This window comes from Nannobrachium achirus (genome assembly GCF_963921795.1).
Source record: "Nannobrachium achirus genome assembly, chromosome: 15".
In the NCBI taxonomy this organism is placed as follows: Eukaryota; Metazoa; Chordata; class Actinopteri; order Myctophiformes; family Myctophidae; genus Nannobrachium; species Nannobrachium achirus.
In genome coordinates this window covers 13171013-13187548 of record NC_137822.1, presented here as the reverse complement: position 1 = coordinate 13187548, position 16536 = coordinate 13171013, and the positions used below count along the sequence as shown (strand labels likewise).

At 41.9% G+C, this 16536-nt stretch overlaps 1 protein-coding gene across 1 annotated transcript in view; it reads right to left on the bottom strand.

Annotated features, from left to right (window-relative positions):
• The window catches only part of astn2 (astrotactin 2), a gene marked incomplete at its 5' end in the record, with an annotated part of 725257 nt that overhangs the window by 619244 nt on the left and 89477 nt on the right, over positions 1–16536 (bottom strand). Inside the window, 1 exon segment of the mRNA XM_080743421.1 lies at positions 10169–10356. Coding sequence (XP_080599547.1) covers positions 10169–10356 — 188 coding nt within the window.

Genomic DNA, 16536 nt, shown 5'->3' with positions numbered 1-16536 from the left:
TGACGCGACTCGGGCACGTTCCAGGTATTTGAGTGTTAATATGTACTGTGGTACGTCTCACAGGCCTGATCAAACAACCTCTGTGCGTCTTTTGTGGAGGCAAAGTGGTTAGCATTCGGTGTTAATAATTCCATGAGTCGCACTACTACGTCTGCTGCCCTCCACTTCTTGCCGACTCTGAAGGGGGAAATGTAAAAGGATCCGTCAGAAATGGCTTCATTGCTATCGATTCCACTTAATACTGATGGGTGTGTGAATTACTTTAGCAGGTGTGTGTGTGTGTGTGTGTGTGTGTGTGTGTGTGTGTGTGTGTGTGTGTGTGTGTGTGTGTGTGTGTGGGCGTGCGTGCGTGCGTGCATTGTTCTCCAACCTTTAGTTTCCTCTCATTCCATTTACTACCTCTGTGTACGAAAGGGATGATGCTAGAGTTCTGCTACTCCAGTTTCTCAAACAGGAAAGGTCGTCATCGTACAATAATACCAGTTCAAAGGTTTATGGACATCATTTCAGTGTCGGGGCAAGAAAATAGCAACTACTCCAAGAAAGGAGCACTCTCCATTCTCCCAGCAGTGAAAAGGAAAACCAAAGAATTTTAACTCCACTATATACAATACATCACAGTCAGGTGACACTGTTTAGGCAGTCATAGATGCTATAGTAATTTACTCACAAGCAATCAAACTATTTAAAGGTAGACGTTGCCGAGTTTCAAGCTACTGTAAATCCCATTCAACCCACTGTTCTGAATCGTAAGGTTCATGGTTCGATGTCTGATCCCCCTGGGTCTCCAAGTGGCCTTGAGCAAGACACTGAACCCCTACTGTAACTGCCGATGAGCAAGTTGCTACCTTGCATACTTTCCTCTGCCCTCAGTGTGAATGTGTATGGGTATTCACAGTGTAAAGAACTTTGGATAAAGACGCTGTATAGATGCACCATTTAGATTTACCCATGTGTCGCTTTGTGTAATCGAATGGACAGAATGTATGCCCTGGAATGAAACTACATGAAACGATGTGTTTGACGCCATAATTTACATAGACAGGCGACTACAGTATATTATTGATCTCACACCAGAACAATCCCATTAAGTTTAAGAATCGGCAGAATGTCCCTTTAACAACATGGCTCGCAGCATGCTAGCCCCTCAGGAGTACACATCAAAATGAACCATGGACATGAGAAACAACATTCCTCCGAGCAGGGTGACAAAAGGACGAGCAAAACGACCACCCTCCGACCCATTGCCGTCGGGTTGTCTGGTTGTTTTGATGGCAAAGAAGAGAGTGCAAATCAATGGCCTCACGTAGAGGCCTTCAGGCAAGGCCCATGGATACAAGCACTGTTGTAAATGCAGAATAGCTGCACATTGCTTATGCAATGAGATAGTGTAGCCAGGTTGCATGTTAATGCCTTCTGGCGTCAACCAGCCTCAGACTCAAGCCAGGGCTGGCGTTGATAGAAGCTGGAATTGAAATGACAGACCGTGCGTTTTGGTTTGACAACGGTTGGCATCCTCAAAGTTGTTGTGATGGGTGTGTCAGTCAGGAAAAAGACTTTAAGGAAAGTGGCTTCCCTTCCCTTCCGTCAACTCAGTGCAACGCTGACATGCGTGTGAAAATGTTTTTGAACAAGCTGTTTAATAGACCAGTGATTCCCAACATGTGGCCCACTGGTGGGCCATGAAGGTATTGCAAGTGTGCCCCCAAATAAAAGGCAAAACGCTAAGGTTTTAATGATAATATAAAAAGTAATGTAAAAAAAAAAAAGTGGTAGGGTAAGTGATGTTCTTTGGTTAAAATTAGGGATGCCCCGATCAGGGTTTTTTTGCTCCCAATCCGATACCGATCAAATATTATTGCTTCCGATTCGATCCCGATCTTTCCCAATCCGATCTTTTGGCAAGGCATTAAGAAAAAAAAATTCTATTCATTCTATCACTTAGTGCAGCACTGAATCAACAAATTAAAAACAAAGCTTATGAGTAGTGTATAGTGATATAGGCCTACTAGTGCAGTGTTTCTCAATCATTGTGCAGCGGACCTTTGGTGTGGCCTTTGAAATTTGGCAGTGAAGTCACGATTTAAGGACTTTTAAAACCTGTTTAATATCTCAAAAAATATAATAAAATAGACCATTACAGCATCAAAAATAATCAACAAACTATATAAAAACTGGTAAAACATTGGCCATTTTTAAAGTTGAAACAAAATAAGTTAAGAACCAATTAACCAGTCTGCTTGAAAAGTATGCATCTGTAGCAGCTAGTTGACAGTGCAGAGAGACATAATTGCCTTCCTTTGATCCATTAACCGATTTAGTGCCATTCCCGAGATATCTCGCGAAATGTACTCGAGTATCTGTAGTGCCATTCCCTAGATATCTAGCGAAAAGTAATATATTACTGTAACGGCGGATACATTACCGAGAACAATGGCCGGAGGTCCGGAGACGAAATCCGTCGCTGATTTCGCATCATCACGGCTCCACAAGCACAAAATAGTCCCATCCATAACATTGAGGTGGACGGGGGATCTCATCTTTAATGTCCATTATCTCAAAACTACACTTTAGAAGCTAGGATGGAGGCAGATGCTCGCTTATGTTACACAGTTATAAAAGCTCCCGGTCCGCCATTACACAACTCCACGTGGACAAGGATCGGTTCCGGCGCAGGACCCGATGACGTCAGACCGGAAGTGATTGCGCTGTGGACTTCTGGCCTTCAAAATAAGAGTATGGCCGTTAACGGGCCCTGAGTGAGGCACTCTGGACTTTATAATCCGTTAATGTCTGGGGCTCAGAATGAGTTAACAAGGGGCCAATTACTACTTATTGGCATCAGCTGCCAGCTGGACACAGAGTCTGACACAATCACCTTCCCTCTGCAGTGCTCTGTCTGTCATTTTCAATCATATTCAAGGGCTTTTGGAGAAATGATTCTCCAAAAGCCCTTGAATATGATTGAAAATGATTAAGGATTACTGTGATTATGGTAAGCTTACATTTCATATCGCATTCACCTTACCTGTAACTTTCAGTACTCCCAGAAAATATTTTTTTGAAAAAAAAAAAAAAAAGAAAAAAAAAACTTTTTTTTCCCGATATTTTTTTCCCGATCTCCGATCTTATAAAAACGGCCATATCGGCGGCCGATCCGATCACGTGATCGGGATCAGGCAACACTAGTTAAAATAAGTGTTAAATAGCTCTACAGTATATTCTGATAGTACCCATTGCTATAGGGTGTCTGTTCAGTAATAGGAGCAGGGCCGGACTTACCATTGGGCAAGGGTGGGCACGTGCTCAGGGGCCTCAGGGGAAGGGGGGCCTCCAAAAAAATAAATACAAAAAAAATCTTTTTTCATTTTTTTTTTTTTTCAAAAGACATTTTTGGACCCCAAAACATTTTGTAGGCATGATCGCAATCGCAGAATTCCATGTTTAACCCCCATACCAACCCCATCTTTCAAACATGGCAGCCATGTTTGTTTACATTTCAAGAAAACATAATGGCTGCTAGCTCATGAATGCCTGAACGGATTTCCATTTGGATTTTTTTTGTTTGAAAGCTGTGAACAGTGTGCACACATGTGGTGCATGATCTAGGCATGGGCGTGCATGATCCGTGCACTATGAATTACATGGAAGTCTGGAGAGGGAGGCGGTGTGGAACTTGGAAGCCATTTGAAAAGACCCTGAATGAGTTAATTTAATGATGAAATTTTAAAGTATTGCAATCCAAATAAAGTGATATTTGTGTTTAGTTACAGTACATTTTGTTTTATTATGGTAATAACATTGAGAGCTTCTGCTCTGCTGGCCGCACTGCATGTAGCTGCTCTGAAAGCTTAGTGCAGTCTAAAGCCCGCCCACTCTATGTATCCGGTACTTTCCACACACATAGGCTACACACATGCACACAAACCCCACTTCTGTATCCGCTTTAGACCCTTCCAATGAGCCAATGAGGATACACAGTCAGAATATGCAATGGCCGGTCCGGAGGTGAGGTCACGGTGTGGTCAGGTGGACCGGAGGTGGAATTTTTGAGGGCCTCTTTATTTCCCCTTGCCCAGGGGCCTCATGTCATAAATCCGGGCCTGAATAGGAGTCCCTATGTCTCTTCAGCTTTTTATTAAACAGAAAATGCATTTTCAGGACGGGATACCGTATTCAATCAGGATAGAGAACTCAGTCAGGATACAGATTGATTAAGTCACAAATACCTATGAGAGTGGAATCTGCATTCCGCCAATGCGTTTCAATGAGAATGGAGCGTTTTTAGCAGAAATCCTCTACTGGCATGAAAGCGCTCCATTCTCAATGAAATGCATTGGTGGAATGTGGATTCCACTCTCATAGGTACTTCGGTGTGTGTGCACCCTAACAGAGTATTTCTACATTGCAGTATTGATACTTTTACTTAACTAAAACAAATATGAGTACTTTTCCCACCACTGTTCCTGTCAGTATCTCCGCATGCCCAAGCCGGTGAACATCATTCTTAGTAATTGCAGCTTTAAGGGTTTCTAAAGGCGGTGAGTTATTAGTATGAATTCATTATTGTACAACTAAGTATATGCCATATTCAAAAGCCTAACGCGTCAAATAATACTTTCATCTCATTTGAATAAAAACTACATGCTCTTTCATTAAACCTTAGTTTTCAAAACCATACCAGTAATCAAAAAATGTATAATCTACAAAATATCAATTCAGATCGTGTCACTCTGTAATGCAGGCTTCATAGCTACAGTATTTTTCCCCCAGTTACAGTAGGTACTGTAAGGTATGTACAGTAGTTCTAGTTCAATATTGAACAAAAACCTTGCAGCTCCATAATTCTATATCTATCTTTTTTTTTTTTTTTTCCATAAATGAATGGCCTACTTCATCGTACAACAGTGTCACGCTGAAGTGATGGAAATAGCTGATCTACAAGCGCGTCTACAAGTGTGTCTGTGGGTTTTACAACGATTGAAGCAAAAACGTTGCCACAAGAGCTTGTGACAAGGTTTCTGCCCGACAGCAAGGAACAACTAAAGCCCTATTCGCCTGGGATTAATATTATTTTGGAGACCTCTGGTACTTTGCAATAACTTCAGACTGCTAAACAGCCCTCACAAATACGTCGCACCACTCATTCAACCGATATGTCTGAGTCATAGTGACAGGGGCTTTGTCAGTCAGCATTACCCATTGTACCCGTCTGTCTGTGTCCCTTTATGTGTGCGCATATGTTGAGATCTCTATATATGTCTGTCTACAGTACCTGTGTCCCTTGTATGCCCATATATGGATATCTCTGATGTCATCAGTATATGCCCATATATATATATATATATATATATATATGTGTATATATATACATACCGGTACATACATACATACATACATACATACATACATACATACATATATATATACATACATATATATATATATATATATATATATATATACTATATATACTATTCTCAACCAATATGCATATCGGTTGAATCGGCGGTGGACAACCGACTCTACGGTGGGAACTGAAGTCAGTTGGTCCCATATATATCCACATGATCTGCATACAGTAGTACAGTAGTATATGCACAGAACTGTGGCTCTGGACAACCGGTTCTCCATGTATGGGCTATTGTTTTGTTTTTAATTTTTTATGGTTATGTCTGATTCATAGTGACATGGCTGGGGCCATGCCCTCCCATAAGCCAGGATTGCGGAGGAGGGTCGAGTATTTTATCCAGTGTGAGTTTGGCCATTTTGGCCATAATTTGTAAAATGAAAAGTTTGTCAGCAAACACAGAGGACATCTGATAAAACTAGTCCAGTGGGATTTGATTGGTCGACATGTGAGCCATTGTGAGGGGACATCCATGCATATGTAGCAATCCTATAATATAGATGATATGGCTGAGGTTGAACTCACAAGAGTTTCCTAATTAGTAAACCAAATTATGTTTTTGCGTGACCAGTGTGATCCCTCAATTTATTGGCCCTTTCTGATTTAAATCACCAATTTGTTTCTCGCTATGCTGAAGCCAATTATGGAAACCTATGAGACAGGGAGAGGCCACGGCAGAGGTCTAAGTGTATCCTATGAAACACTCATTATCACACAGCGCTCGGAACTGTTCAATACTGTCACTGACAAGTTAGCCAATTAGATCAAAGGCATCAAAGCTAATAATGCACATCCTCCTGAAATGATGGATGCCTGGGTTGTTCATTTCCATTCTTTTTTTTAGTTTTCTTGCATCTTATACTGTATGTCAATGTGGGTTTAATAAAAATGTGGCACGGAGGATTAATAAATAATACAACTGATTTGCCAAAATAGCTTGTATGCAAATTGTTCATGATTGGGTAACAATAATAATGAAAGCTTACATTGTACTGTATGAATATGTAAAACACCATACAAACAGATTGAAGAATGAAACCCTATATCAGCTGTAAATGCACATATAAAATGTATATGCTGACTTGCTTTATTACATTGCAGTTATTATGTAAATTAAAGACAAGGGGTTGTAGCACTGGCTCTATTAAATCGCCATCCATTTAAGCCCTAGCGCATTTTGAGACCAGCAATGCAGATAATAGACTGTACATACACAATAACTATGAATAATGTTATTTTATTCAATGAGACCTATTTGTATTATAAAAAAAAAATAAGCAGTGTTATGGTTAAGAGCCTGGAAAGGCATATTTGTAAAAGAACATTATACAGAAGGCCTCACATTAAGCCTATAAAACACTGAGAAGTGTGCTAAGGCAGACCACTTTTATTACTGGATTAACAAAATGGTAAGGACATTGGCTGGCCTAGTAAAACCTGCTTCAGACTGAAGGTCTGTCGAAGGCAATGCTTCCCTTGAGGGAGTAAATGTGCTTTTGTCAGCACCACATTGTAAATTCATTGTCATTGCTGATATCTTGCTTACAAATGTGAACACACTATTCTATAAATTACTTCTGTCTCTCTATGTACAGTAATATGAGCCTAGCAGAGCGTATTCTTTTTTTTCTCCTTCTTCCTACAGCTTCCAGTAAGTCAGTATAGATTCACATTTTCACAAGGAAATGTGGTATGATACACTGCAAATGTAACCGAGAGCATAAAAAATGTACCCACATCATCTTTTTTACTCTGTTTAGATTAACATCTCTTTATATTATAAATGAAGCATGATGACGCCAATCTTATAAAAAAAAAACATACAAAAGAGGAAATGTGCTATAAAATTTTGGAAAACAAAACAAAAACTACAAAAGCTGTGCTTCTAGCAGTCAGAAGAATCGTGTCCTGCAGAGAGCTGACTGACTACCGCGCAGTCCTAATGGAAAGACCGTGTAGAAGAGCCGAAGAGAGCGATAGAGAGGGAGAAAGAGTGAGTGAGAGCCCGACAGCTCAATGCCAAAAGAATAGAGCACTCAGACTTGAGCTTGCCATAGAGCTGACAGAATCACACTTAATGATGTTCACTCAAAGAGCCAGGAGACACCTTGGGGGCCCAAGGCCAGTCCAACACAGCTTGTCTCCTGTTCCTGCTGCCTGAATGTGGCTCCTTCGTTTCGCTCCCTCTTCACTGCATCTTGTATCATATTTCCTTTCGATTGAGATTACCGAGGACCGTCCGTCCACACATCGCCGACACCTTCACCGTCTTCCCGGCAGAGTATTGGTGTAAGCAGCGCTTAGCAAGAGCGTGTGACTATTTTCAACTGCGTGGCCAAATGCTGGTCTAATAAAAAGAATCAATCAATCAACGGTATTATGCAGAATAAATGTTAATTTAGCTCAGAAAGCGTAAATTGGCCAAATTACAAAATATATGTGAGAACCAATAGCAGAAGAGCTTGTTCATGAAGTGTACTATGTTTTATGCGATTTCAAGGTGTTTAATAAATGGTTTGAGAAGGATTCACTCCGACTTTTGTAACAATCACGAATAAGCCGATACCTCAGTTATGAAAAAATATATATGACATCACAGTTTGAGGGAATCAATTGCTATCAAAGAGCCACATGTCAAAAAGGCTGGCATGATCCTTTTCAGTAAAGTAACACTGACAGTTTGACTGTGATGAGGTAAGGGGAAAAAAGCAGAAATCAAATGAATGAAACATTGACCATACAGCAGGTTGGGGAAGGCAGGATGGATGAGACGGTAGTTCACCTGGGGACACAGAGTCCTGGAGTGAGAAAACAAAGGAGTATAGGCCAGGGGTCTTCAACGTTTTCAGGCCAAGGACCCCTTTTAGCTGAGAGAGAGATGAAGCAGGGACCCCCACTACATATTATACAGTATGTATAAATGTGTGGTGCAGATTTCCATCAATTTCATAGATGCATTCATAGACTTGTTTGACACCACTGTCATCAGTCGATGTTGGATTCATGTTAATGTGTATTTTCAGACATTTAACCCATTTAGGCCTAACCTATAGTTAGGCCCAAATCAGAAATTAGCCTACAAAAACAAATATGTTGATACATACTGTACATGTACTGTAAGCCCCTCCCATACACTAAAATGTGTACCCGGCCTGAATGCGTTAACCACATAAATCGTCGATATTTTGTATACTTTCACTATATGTACTTGGTCCTCACTTTTTTTTACCTCTACACCAAACCTATTTGCCAAAAATAGCCGATCTACAAGCTCTCAATGCCTCGCAAGGCGAGGCGTTGAGAGCTTGTAGATCTGCTATTTTCAAGTTCTCCTCAGAATTGGGATGCGAGGGTTCAAGTAGTTAATTTTAAAATAATTGTCCTATCACACAAAGATTTGGCGGCCCCCCTGTAGTAACTCTGAGGACCCCCTAGGGGTCACGGACCCCCTGTTGAAGACCACTGGAGTAGGCAGATGAGGTTAAAGAGAGTGAAGGGGATTTAGAGAAAACAAAAAGGTCTTGTTTGTCCATGGATATTTCTTTCTGTGCTATTACCATTCGTCCATACATTGTACATTCCTTGCATGCACCGTTCATCCATGGAGGTTTCATCGTGCATACTGTATGCGGCGTTCGTCCGTTTATGCTTCGTCGCGTGCATGCAACATTCGTCCATGGACGATTCGTCTCATGCGCCGTTCATCCAGGAATGGCCCGTGGCACACACCGCTTGTCCATGGATGTTTCCATGAAACCAAAACAATGGCACTGCATGCCCGTGGCTTGCAGGCAAGCACCATTTGTCCATGGGTGTTTTGTTCCGCACATGCACCGTTCATCCATAGATGGTTAGCGGAAACAAAAGCAATTGCCGCCTTATGCCCACTGGGCGACATAGAAAAGATGAAACTGATATGAAAAGAGATGTCAGAAACACAAAAGATAAGAGTTGAGGACTTTGAAGGGAAAAAGAAAGAGAAAAGTGTCAAAGAGACGGCCTATAAGACAGACTTAATAAAAAATACAGCAAGTGGAATATCTGTATCAGACACAGGGCGGGTTTGGGGGTGGAGGGGTTATCAGGGATGAAGTGAGAGAATAATGGCGGAGCAGAGACAGGGAAGTGATTTGACAGATGATAGCTTGGAGAAGTGAAGAGAGCGGTCTTAAGAGTGAAGTCTAAAGGGAGGGAGTGGACCACTCCACAGTGAAGGCCACCGCCCAGAGGTGTGTGGGCGGCCGGCCTCTGTGTGTGTGTGTGTGTGTGTGTGTGTGTGTGTGTGTGTGTGTGTGTGTGTGTGTGTGTGTGTGTGTGTGTGTGTGTGTGTGTGTGTGTGTGTGTGTGCGCGCGCACGTGCGTGTCTGTGACTGTTACTGTTAAGCGAGCCAGCTGGAGTGGGAGAGTGGGATGCAGATATTGTTTTCAAGGGAATTTGTTTTGGTGCAGAGAGAGGTCACAAGAGTGGTGTGTGCTTTTGTCCAGCAAGCATAATAATAAGCGTGCATGTGTGTGTGTCTGTCTCTCTGTCAGAGAGAGAGAGAGAGAGAGAGAGAGAGAGAGAGAGAGAGAGAGAGAGAGAGAGAGAAAGAGAGAGAGAGAGAAAGAGACAATGAGAGACAATGAGAGACAAATGAGCAAAAGAGAGAGAGAGAGATGAGAAAGAAGCACAAATAGAGACCGAAAAGGAGACCGACAAATATAGACACAGAGCGAACAGCAGTCGGATACAAACACATGTACTTCAGCGTCACTTACCATGACAGATATGTGCAGCAGATGCATGTGTTCGTGTAGAGCATGAGCTGGCTCCCGGGGTGTGGGCTGTGTTGTCTGAGCTAGCTGCTCTGAGCTGGTCATGGACACATGGAAATAAAGTGTCCCGTTCTCCAGCCACTGTTGCTTCCAGTGTACCTGGGATATGTCTGCTCCCGTACCAGACATCTCTGCAGACAGCAGGCAAGGGAAAGAAGGGGGGATGAGAACACAAAAAATGATTAGCCTTTGAGCTCAAAGCGCTTGACATCTAATCTGTATTGCGACCGTCAGGTCGCAGTTAGTATGAAAACGTCCAGCTCATGTCCGTCAGTGAGTCACGCTAATACACAACATTTCGTTACCTATCATCTTCAGTTCCTCCCTCCCATTCTATCCATGAAGGCAGGTCACAAAAAGTTGTAAGTAACACATTTGGTGTAACACTAACTCAATGGGTCTGTGGCGCGTCGCTGATTGGCTGTGGCTTTCACAGGCTTTTCACAGGCTTTAACATGCTGTTTAACCGAAGGCTGCTCAGTCAGCTGCTTTTCAGCGCGACCCGAGTGCCGCTTCTCGGCCTTAGGGCGTCTTACTTGTGTTTTCATATATCTGTGTGCAGTCTGTGCACGCGAGTGTGTGTGTTTGTGTACACGGGGCACTGACAGCGGCACTGTCCTTGGTGTTGGCGCTGTCTGTGGTGCTGAAGCGTGACTGACGCAGTCATCAGTGCGCCTATGCAGAGGCTTCTATTGGTGCTGACACACCACGCAAGCTTCCAACAGAAAGCTTAGATAGCGCATGGGGAAATTAACATTTGCTGATGTCTTCGATTCCCAGACTATGTTCAGCAATGGTGCCATTGAAGAGGACATTAGGCATTTTATAGCCGACTAAATATGACATGTCAGTTTGGTACGCACTAGCCAGCCAGTCATGAGCCATACCGTTTAATGCATTCTCCTGTACACGTAATAGAATCCATATCTCACGTTGTCATCAGGTATAATGCATACAAGGGATATAGCCAGCCATGATCAGATTGTAGATTTCATTGCCAAAGAAATGGTCCCTCCAGGGCTCAATGTTTCTAAACACCCCTGTGTTAAGAGTAACTGGTTTAGAAATGTTCAGACAAATTAGGTTACACCACTGTTGTCCAAACAGTGGGTCGGGACCCATTTGTGGGTCACGGACCAATTTTTATGGGTCACGACTCAAGTAAAAGAAATGTTTTCCTACATTAAAAAATGTAATTATTTCGAAATCCAATTTTATACATTTTAAAACAAACAAACACATCTAAGAAAGTCCAATTCCAGAAGCAGTGAAAATAGCCGATCTACAAGCTCACAATCTGATCTGCTATTTTAACTAGTTTGGGTCCCGTCTAATTCCTCGTTTGGGTCTTGAGCTAAAAAGTGTGAGAACCACTGGCGTACACTAGTAGTATACAGAGTGGTACTGCAGAAAGACATACACAAGTTAGTAGTACAGGCCTGCAGATGGCAGGCCTTAAGGGGAACACACACCGGCCACGGACTGTGCGCATCAAAACAGCCGCCTCATTATTTTCAAAAACTTGATTTTTTTTACTTCCTTCTATCTACTATAGGCATGATCGCGATCGTGAAATTGCATGTTTGACCCCCATACCAACCCCATCCTTCAAACATGGCAGCCATGTTTGTTTACATTTGAAGAAGACATAATGGCTTGAACGCCTGAACGGATTTCCAAGTGGATTTTTTTTGTTTGAAAGCCGTGAACGGCGTGCTGCACACATGTGGTGCATGAACTATGCATGGGCGTGCACGATCCGTGCACTACAAATTACATGGAAGTCTATATGGAGACTTGTGGCATCCTGGCCCCTTAGCAGCCATTTTTTTTTCTTTTTTAAGATTTGTTTTTGGGCTTTTTATGCCTTTATTTGATAGGATAGTAGACTGACAGGAAATGGGGAGAGAGATGGGGAATGACATGTGGCAAAGAGCGTCCGAATCGGGAATCGAACCGGCGACACCAGCAGGCATCATGTGGTATGCGCCTTGACCACCAGGCCAGCGGGCGCCCCCTTGGCAGCCATTTTTAAAAATGCAGCGAGTGAGTTAATACAATGGATGTTATTAAGAGTGTCAAAGTCCTCTATGGCATCAATTGTGACATCAACATAATTGAGTCTTTCAATGCTACAGTACCCGTTTAACTGTGGATAAAAAAGCTATCAAATCAAGAGAGAGAGTGTGCGTGTGCGTGTGCGAGTGCGTGCGTGCGTGCGTGCGTGCGCGCGCGTGCGTGCGTGCGTGTGTGTGCGAGCGCACACATATCTGTGATACTGTGTCAACAAAAGGCACATTACTCTGTGAGGAATAATCCTAAGTTCAGAGGTGAGCCTGTAAGTTGCACATTAGTATTCCTATGCAGTCCTCTGGTTTCATGCAGGTCAAGAATTGGCTGCTCCAGGGAAGCCTGCAATATCAACACTCTCAGTTAAAAAAAACACTAGACTTCACACAGTGTTATCATAGGCTTTGCCACGCAGTCGATAGAGTAAACACTGTCTTTTAAGAGTTGCCTTGCTTAGCTGCTACGCGGACGTTTTTATGATGATGACTTTTTCACCCAAGTTATAGCCCAAGTCAGACATTTTGTCCTAAATTCAAAATTGATAGTTGCCAAGTGTCACTGTAAATTCAGCCACGGCGATCAATACAGCAGCACGGGTATAATAAACAAAATGAATCATAGTAGGGAGGTGGCTTGTTTTCGTTCCTTTCCCCTTTGCTTGTTCTGTCCTTTCTTGTGGAACGAGAGACGGTCTTTATAAATGGGATAAAAAAACAACAACAACGGCTATGTCACTCGGCTGCTATTTATCAAGCTTTATTCAATTTCACTGTCAATATCAGATGAGAAAACGCCGCCTCAATATGCACTGTCCTCCTGTTATCTCCACAAATCATCAAAAGTCTTGTAAACCTAATGAATACATTAAGCTGCAAGCATTTGCCAGCATTAGCATAAAAGGGTACGACACCCAAGATAAGATGGATACAATTTATTTTAAAGGGGAGGAGAAGAACAGCGAAGGGGGGAAAGAGTAGAGAGGGGAAAAGAGAGGTGTGCCACCCATGTCACAAAATAAATAATCTAAGTGGTCGTTTAGAGGGCAAACAACAAAGAGAGCTGAGAGTTTATAAATGTAACTAAACGGACCCGCAAGGGTCCATTTGGTTATATTTGTAAACTCTCAAGGTCCTTACACACATACTGAGCGTTTGTATTTTGGGCGGTTAATTTGCCCGAACATGTGTTTTTTTGAACTGCCGTTTGTGCCATGAGTATACTGTACATTCACACAGAACGCCAATGTTAAGTGGTCATAACGTGACACAATTCTTATTCAGAACGAGGTTGACTTTTTCACCATCAATAAAGGCTCTTTATGGCAGCAACAGTGTGTCACAGTGTTTTCTTTCTTTTTATGAGTTGATTGACCGATACAAAATAGCATTGGACTCCGTGTGCAATGACCTTAAAAAGGCATTGACCTGTATGAATGGGGCATCAACTATATGAACAGTGTGATGTGAAATATTCACCTGTGTATATTCCAGTAACAGTGGAAAAAGTACTCACATGTTTTACTTAAGTAAAAGTATCAATACTGCAATGTAGAAATACTCTGTTACAAGAAAAAAGTCTGGAATTCAAAATGTATTTGAGTAAAAGTATGAGAGTGTTGGCATAAAAATGTACTTAAATTACCAAAAATAAAAGTACAAAACGTTTGAAAATAGCAGATCTACAAGCTCACAACATCGCGACGCGTTGTGAGCTTGTAGATCGGCTATTTTCAAATAGCCACAGTATAAAATAGGTCTAAAGTGGTTTATGTATGTTTTATAATATAATAATATATAATAATATAAAAATGTGTATCTGCAACGTAACTAGTAACTAATTTTTTCAAATAAATGTAGTGGAGTAAAAGTACAATATTTGGATCCGAGATGTAGTGGAGTAGAACTTCAAAAGTATTGGAAATTGGAAACACTAAAATAAAGTACAAATATCTAAAAATTGTACATTACTTAAGTATATACCTAGTTACTTTACACCACTGTCCAGTAATTCATATAATTTATTTGCAATGCCTCAGAGGCCTTCAGAGTAACACATTAACACTGAGGATTTTGCTGTGTGGCCTACAGTAGGTGCTCGTTGGGCTTGATACAGTATTTGTCACTGGGATGGTTGACAAGGGCAGGGACAACTGCTGGTTCCTGATCAGTGGCAGGTACCTAATGACAGATGGCTTTCAGTGGCACTGGTTATTAACCTGCTGACTCTGGGTCAGTGGACAGGGGCAGCGGGGGAGTGTTCTGTGAGCCCAACTCATCAGTGTCACTCCCTGCTTGGTCCACAGACCGAGGGAGGGCACACACTGTACACAGAAAGACCACCCCCCCGCTTCGGACGCTGCACGCATGCGTGTGCACACACACATACACACGCACACACACGTGCGTGTTTGCAAGGAATTGCTTAACCAATTTAATTCATTTGACATAGTTTACATATCAAATGACATGGTCGTTTTTATTTTGTGTCATGAAAATGAATTACCAGTAAGACTCCCTAATCGGGAGATAAGCGACCGTTAGGTCGCATACACAAGCTTTAGAAGGCAATGGTAGAATGTTAATGACATGACTTTAGAGATACTGTGTACCGCTTTGCGTGATTTTAGGGCAAAATCTGTAGGAGCAGTGTCCAAACATGTGTCTTGCAAGAATCGGCCTCATGGTGGCGCTAGAAGAGGAGCATGTGAGAAATGAGGGGTGGAGGTTGTGGTTTGGCAGCCAAGGAGTGTGTGTGTGCAAAGCTGCGTGATTTTAGGGCTTAACAATTGCAAACATAAAATACAGTGTACAATACTGTACATACCCGTATACTGTAATATATACTATACAGCAGTCATCGTCATATTTCCCATTGAAGTAAAACTTTCCAACAGATGCCCAGAAAAATACGCTCTCAGCATCTTTTCCCTTTTATAAGTGGCCAGTCGGAAACATCTAAACTACTGCTGACTACAGAGCCCCATGGTAAAAAATGTTTGAGCTGCGAGATTCTGCCCAGCTGTCACATCAGTCAATGTGAGGCATTACTGTTTAATCTGAGAGTAGTCAAATAAGGAGACACGCTGGCTGGTCGACCTTTGACATTGACAGGGGATGCAATTGTTGTCCGCTGGACTAACAATGAGGCAGCCCTCCCCTTCCATCTGCTGCTATTTTAAACACAGCTTCTGCCAAGTTCCTGTCAAGTTTGTCTTTGAACTTTCTTGACAGGCTGTGGGTGTGTGTTGCAGTTACCTTTAAATATCTCTATGTAAAACACTGGCAGTCACTTTGATCCAAATGTTAGCAAAGTGCTTTCTTTATGATTGGCTCTGTAGGAGGCGATAGCTGTCTAGAAGAGGGTCTGGTCTGTCTGTCTGGCTGTCTGTTTGTTTGTTTTCTCCAGGGCTAATCTGGCAAATCACTGGAACAATCTCAATGCCATTTTTGGTGAACGATGTCAATAGGCCAAGCAAGCAAGTATCTCCATGCAAATGTTTTTCCATTTCAGAGGGGTTAATGGGGCTTGGATCAAGCTGACACCATGCTCAAATATAGTCATAGATATGTCACATATGGTAGTCAGTAGTCACGCCGTTATTAGACCCCGTCTCGTTGTATGAACAGCTAGACAAGTGGTTCTCAAACGTTTTTATGTGAAGGACCCCCAAATGTATATGCATTTGGTTATGGAACCCCATCAAAAAATATTTTGTGCCAGGGACAAAATTGTTATGTAATTGGAGTGAACAGTGAATCACAGGCTAATTTGATATAAAGTGATATCCATTTATGGAAAATCTCCAGTAGAAAAGTTTATATTTATTAGATATGCAAGTTATACCTTGCAACCCTTCTCTAATTTAAAAGAAGGGCTGATACTGTAGGTGTAACTCGCGTATCTATATCTTGCAAAAATGTATACTTACACATACACACCTAATAAATATACACTTTTCTACTGAGGATTTACCATAAATGGATATCACTTTATATAAAATTAGACCTGTGATTTAACCCATTTAGGCCTAACCTATAGTTAGGCACAAATCAGAAATTAGCCTACAAAAACAAATATGTTGATACATACTGTACATGTACTGTAAGCCCCTCCCATACACTAAAATGTGTACCCGGCCTGAATGGGTTAAAATACACTACAATTACTTCAACACTTTTACATTATTTTATCTGTTAAATTATGTGTGTACTGCACTTGTAGTCACTGCAGCTCCCAAGCCG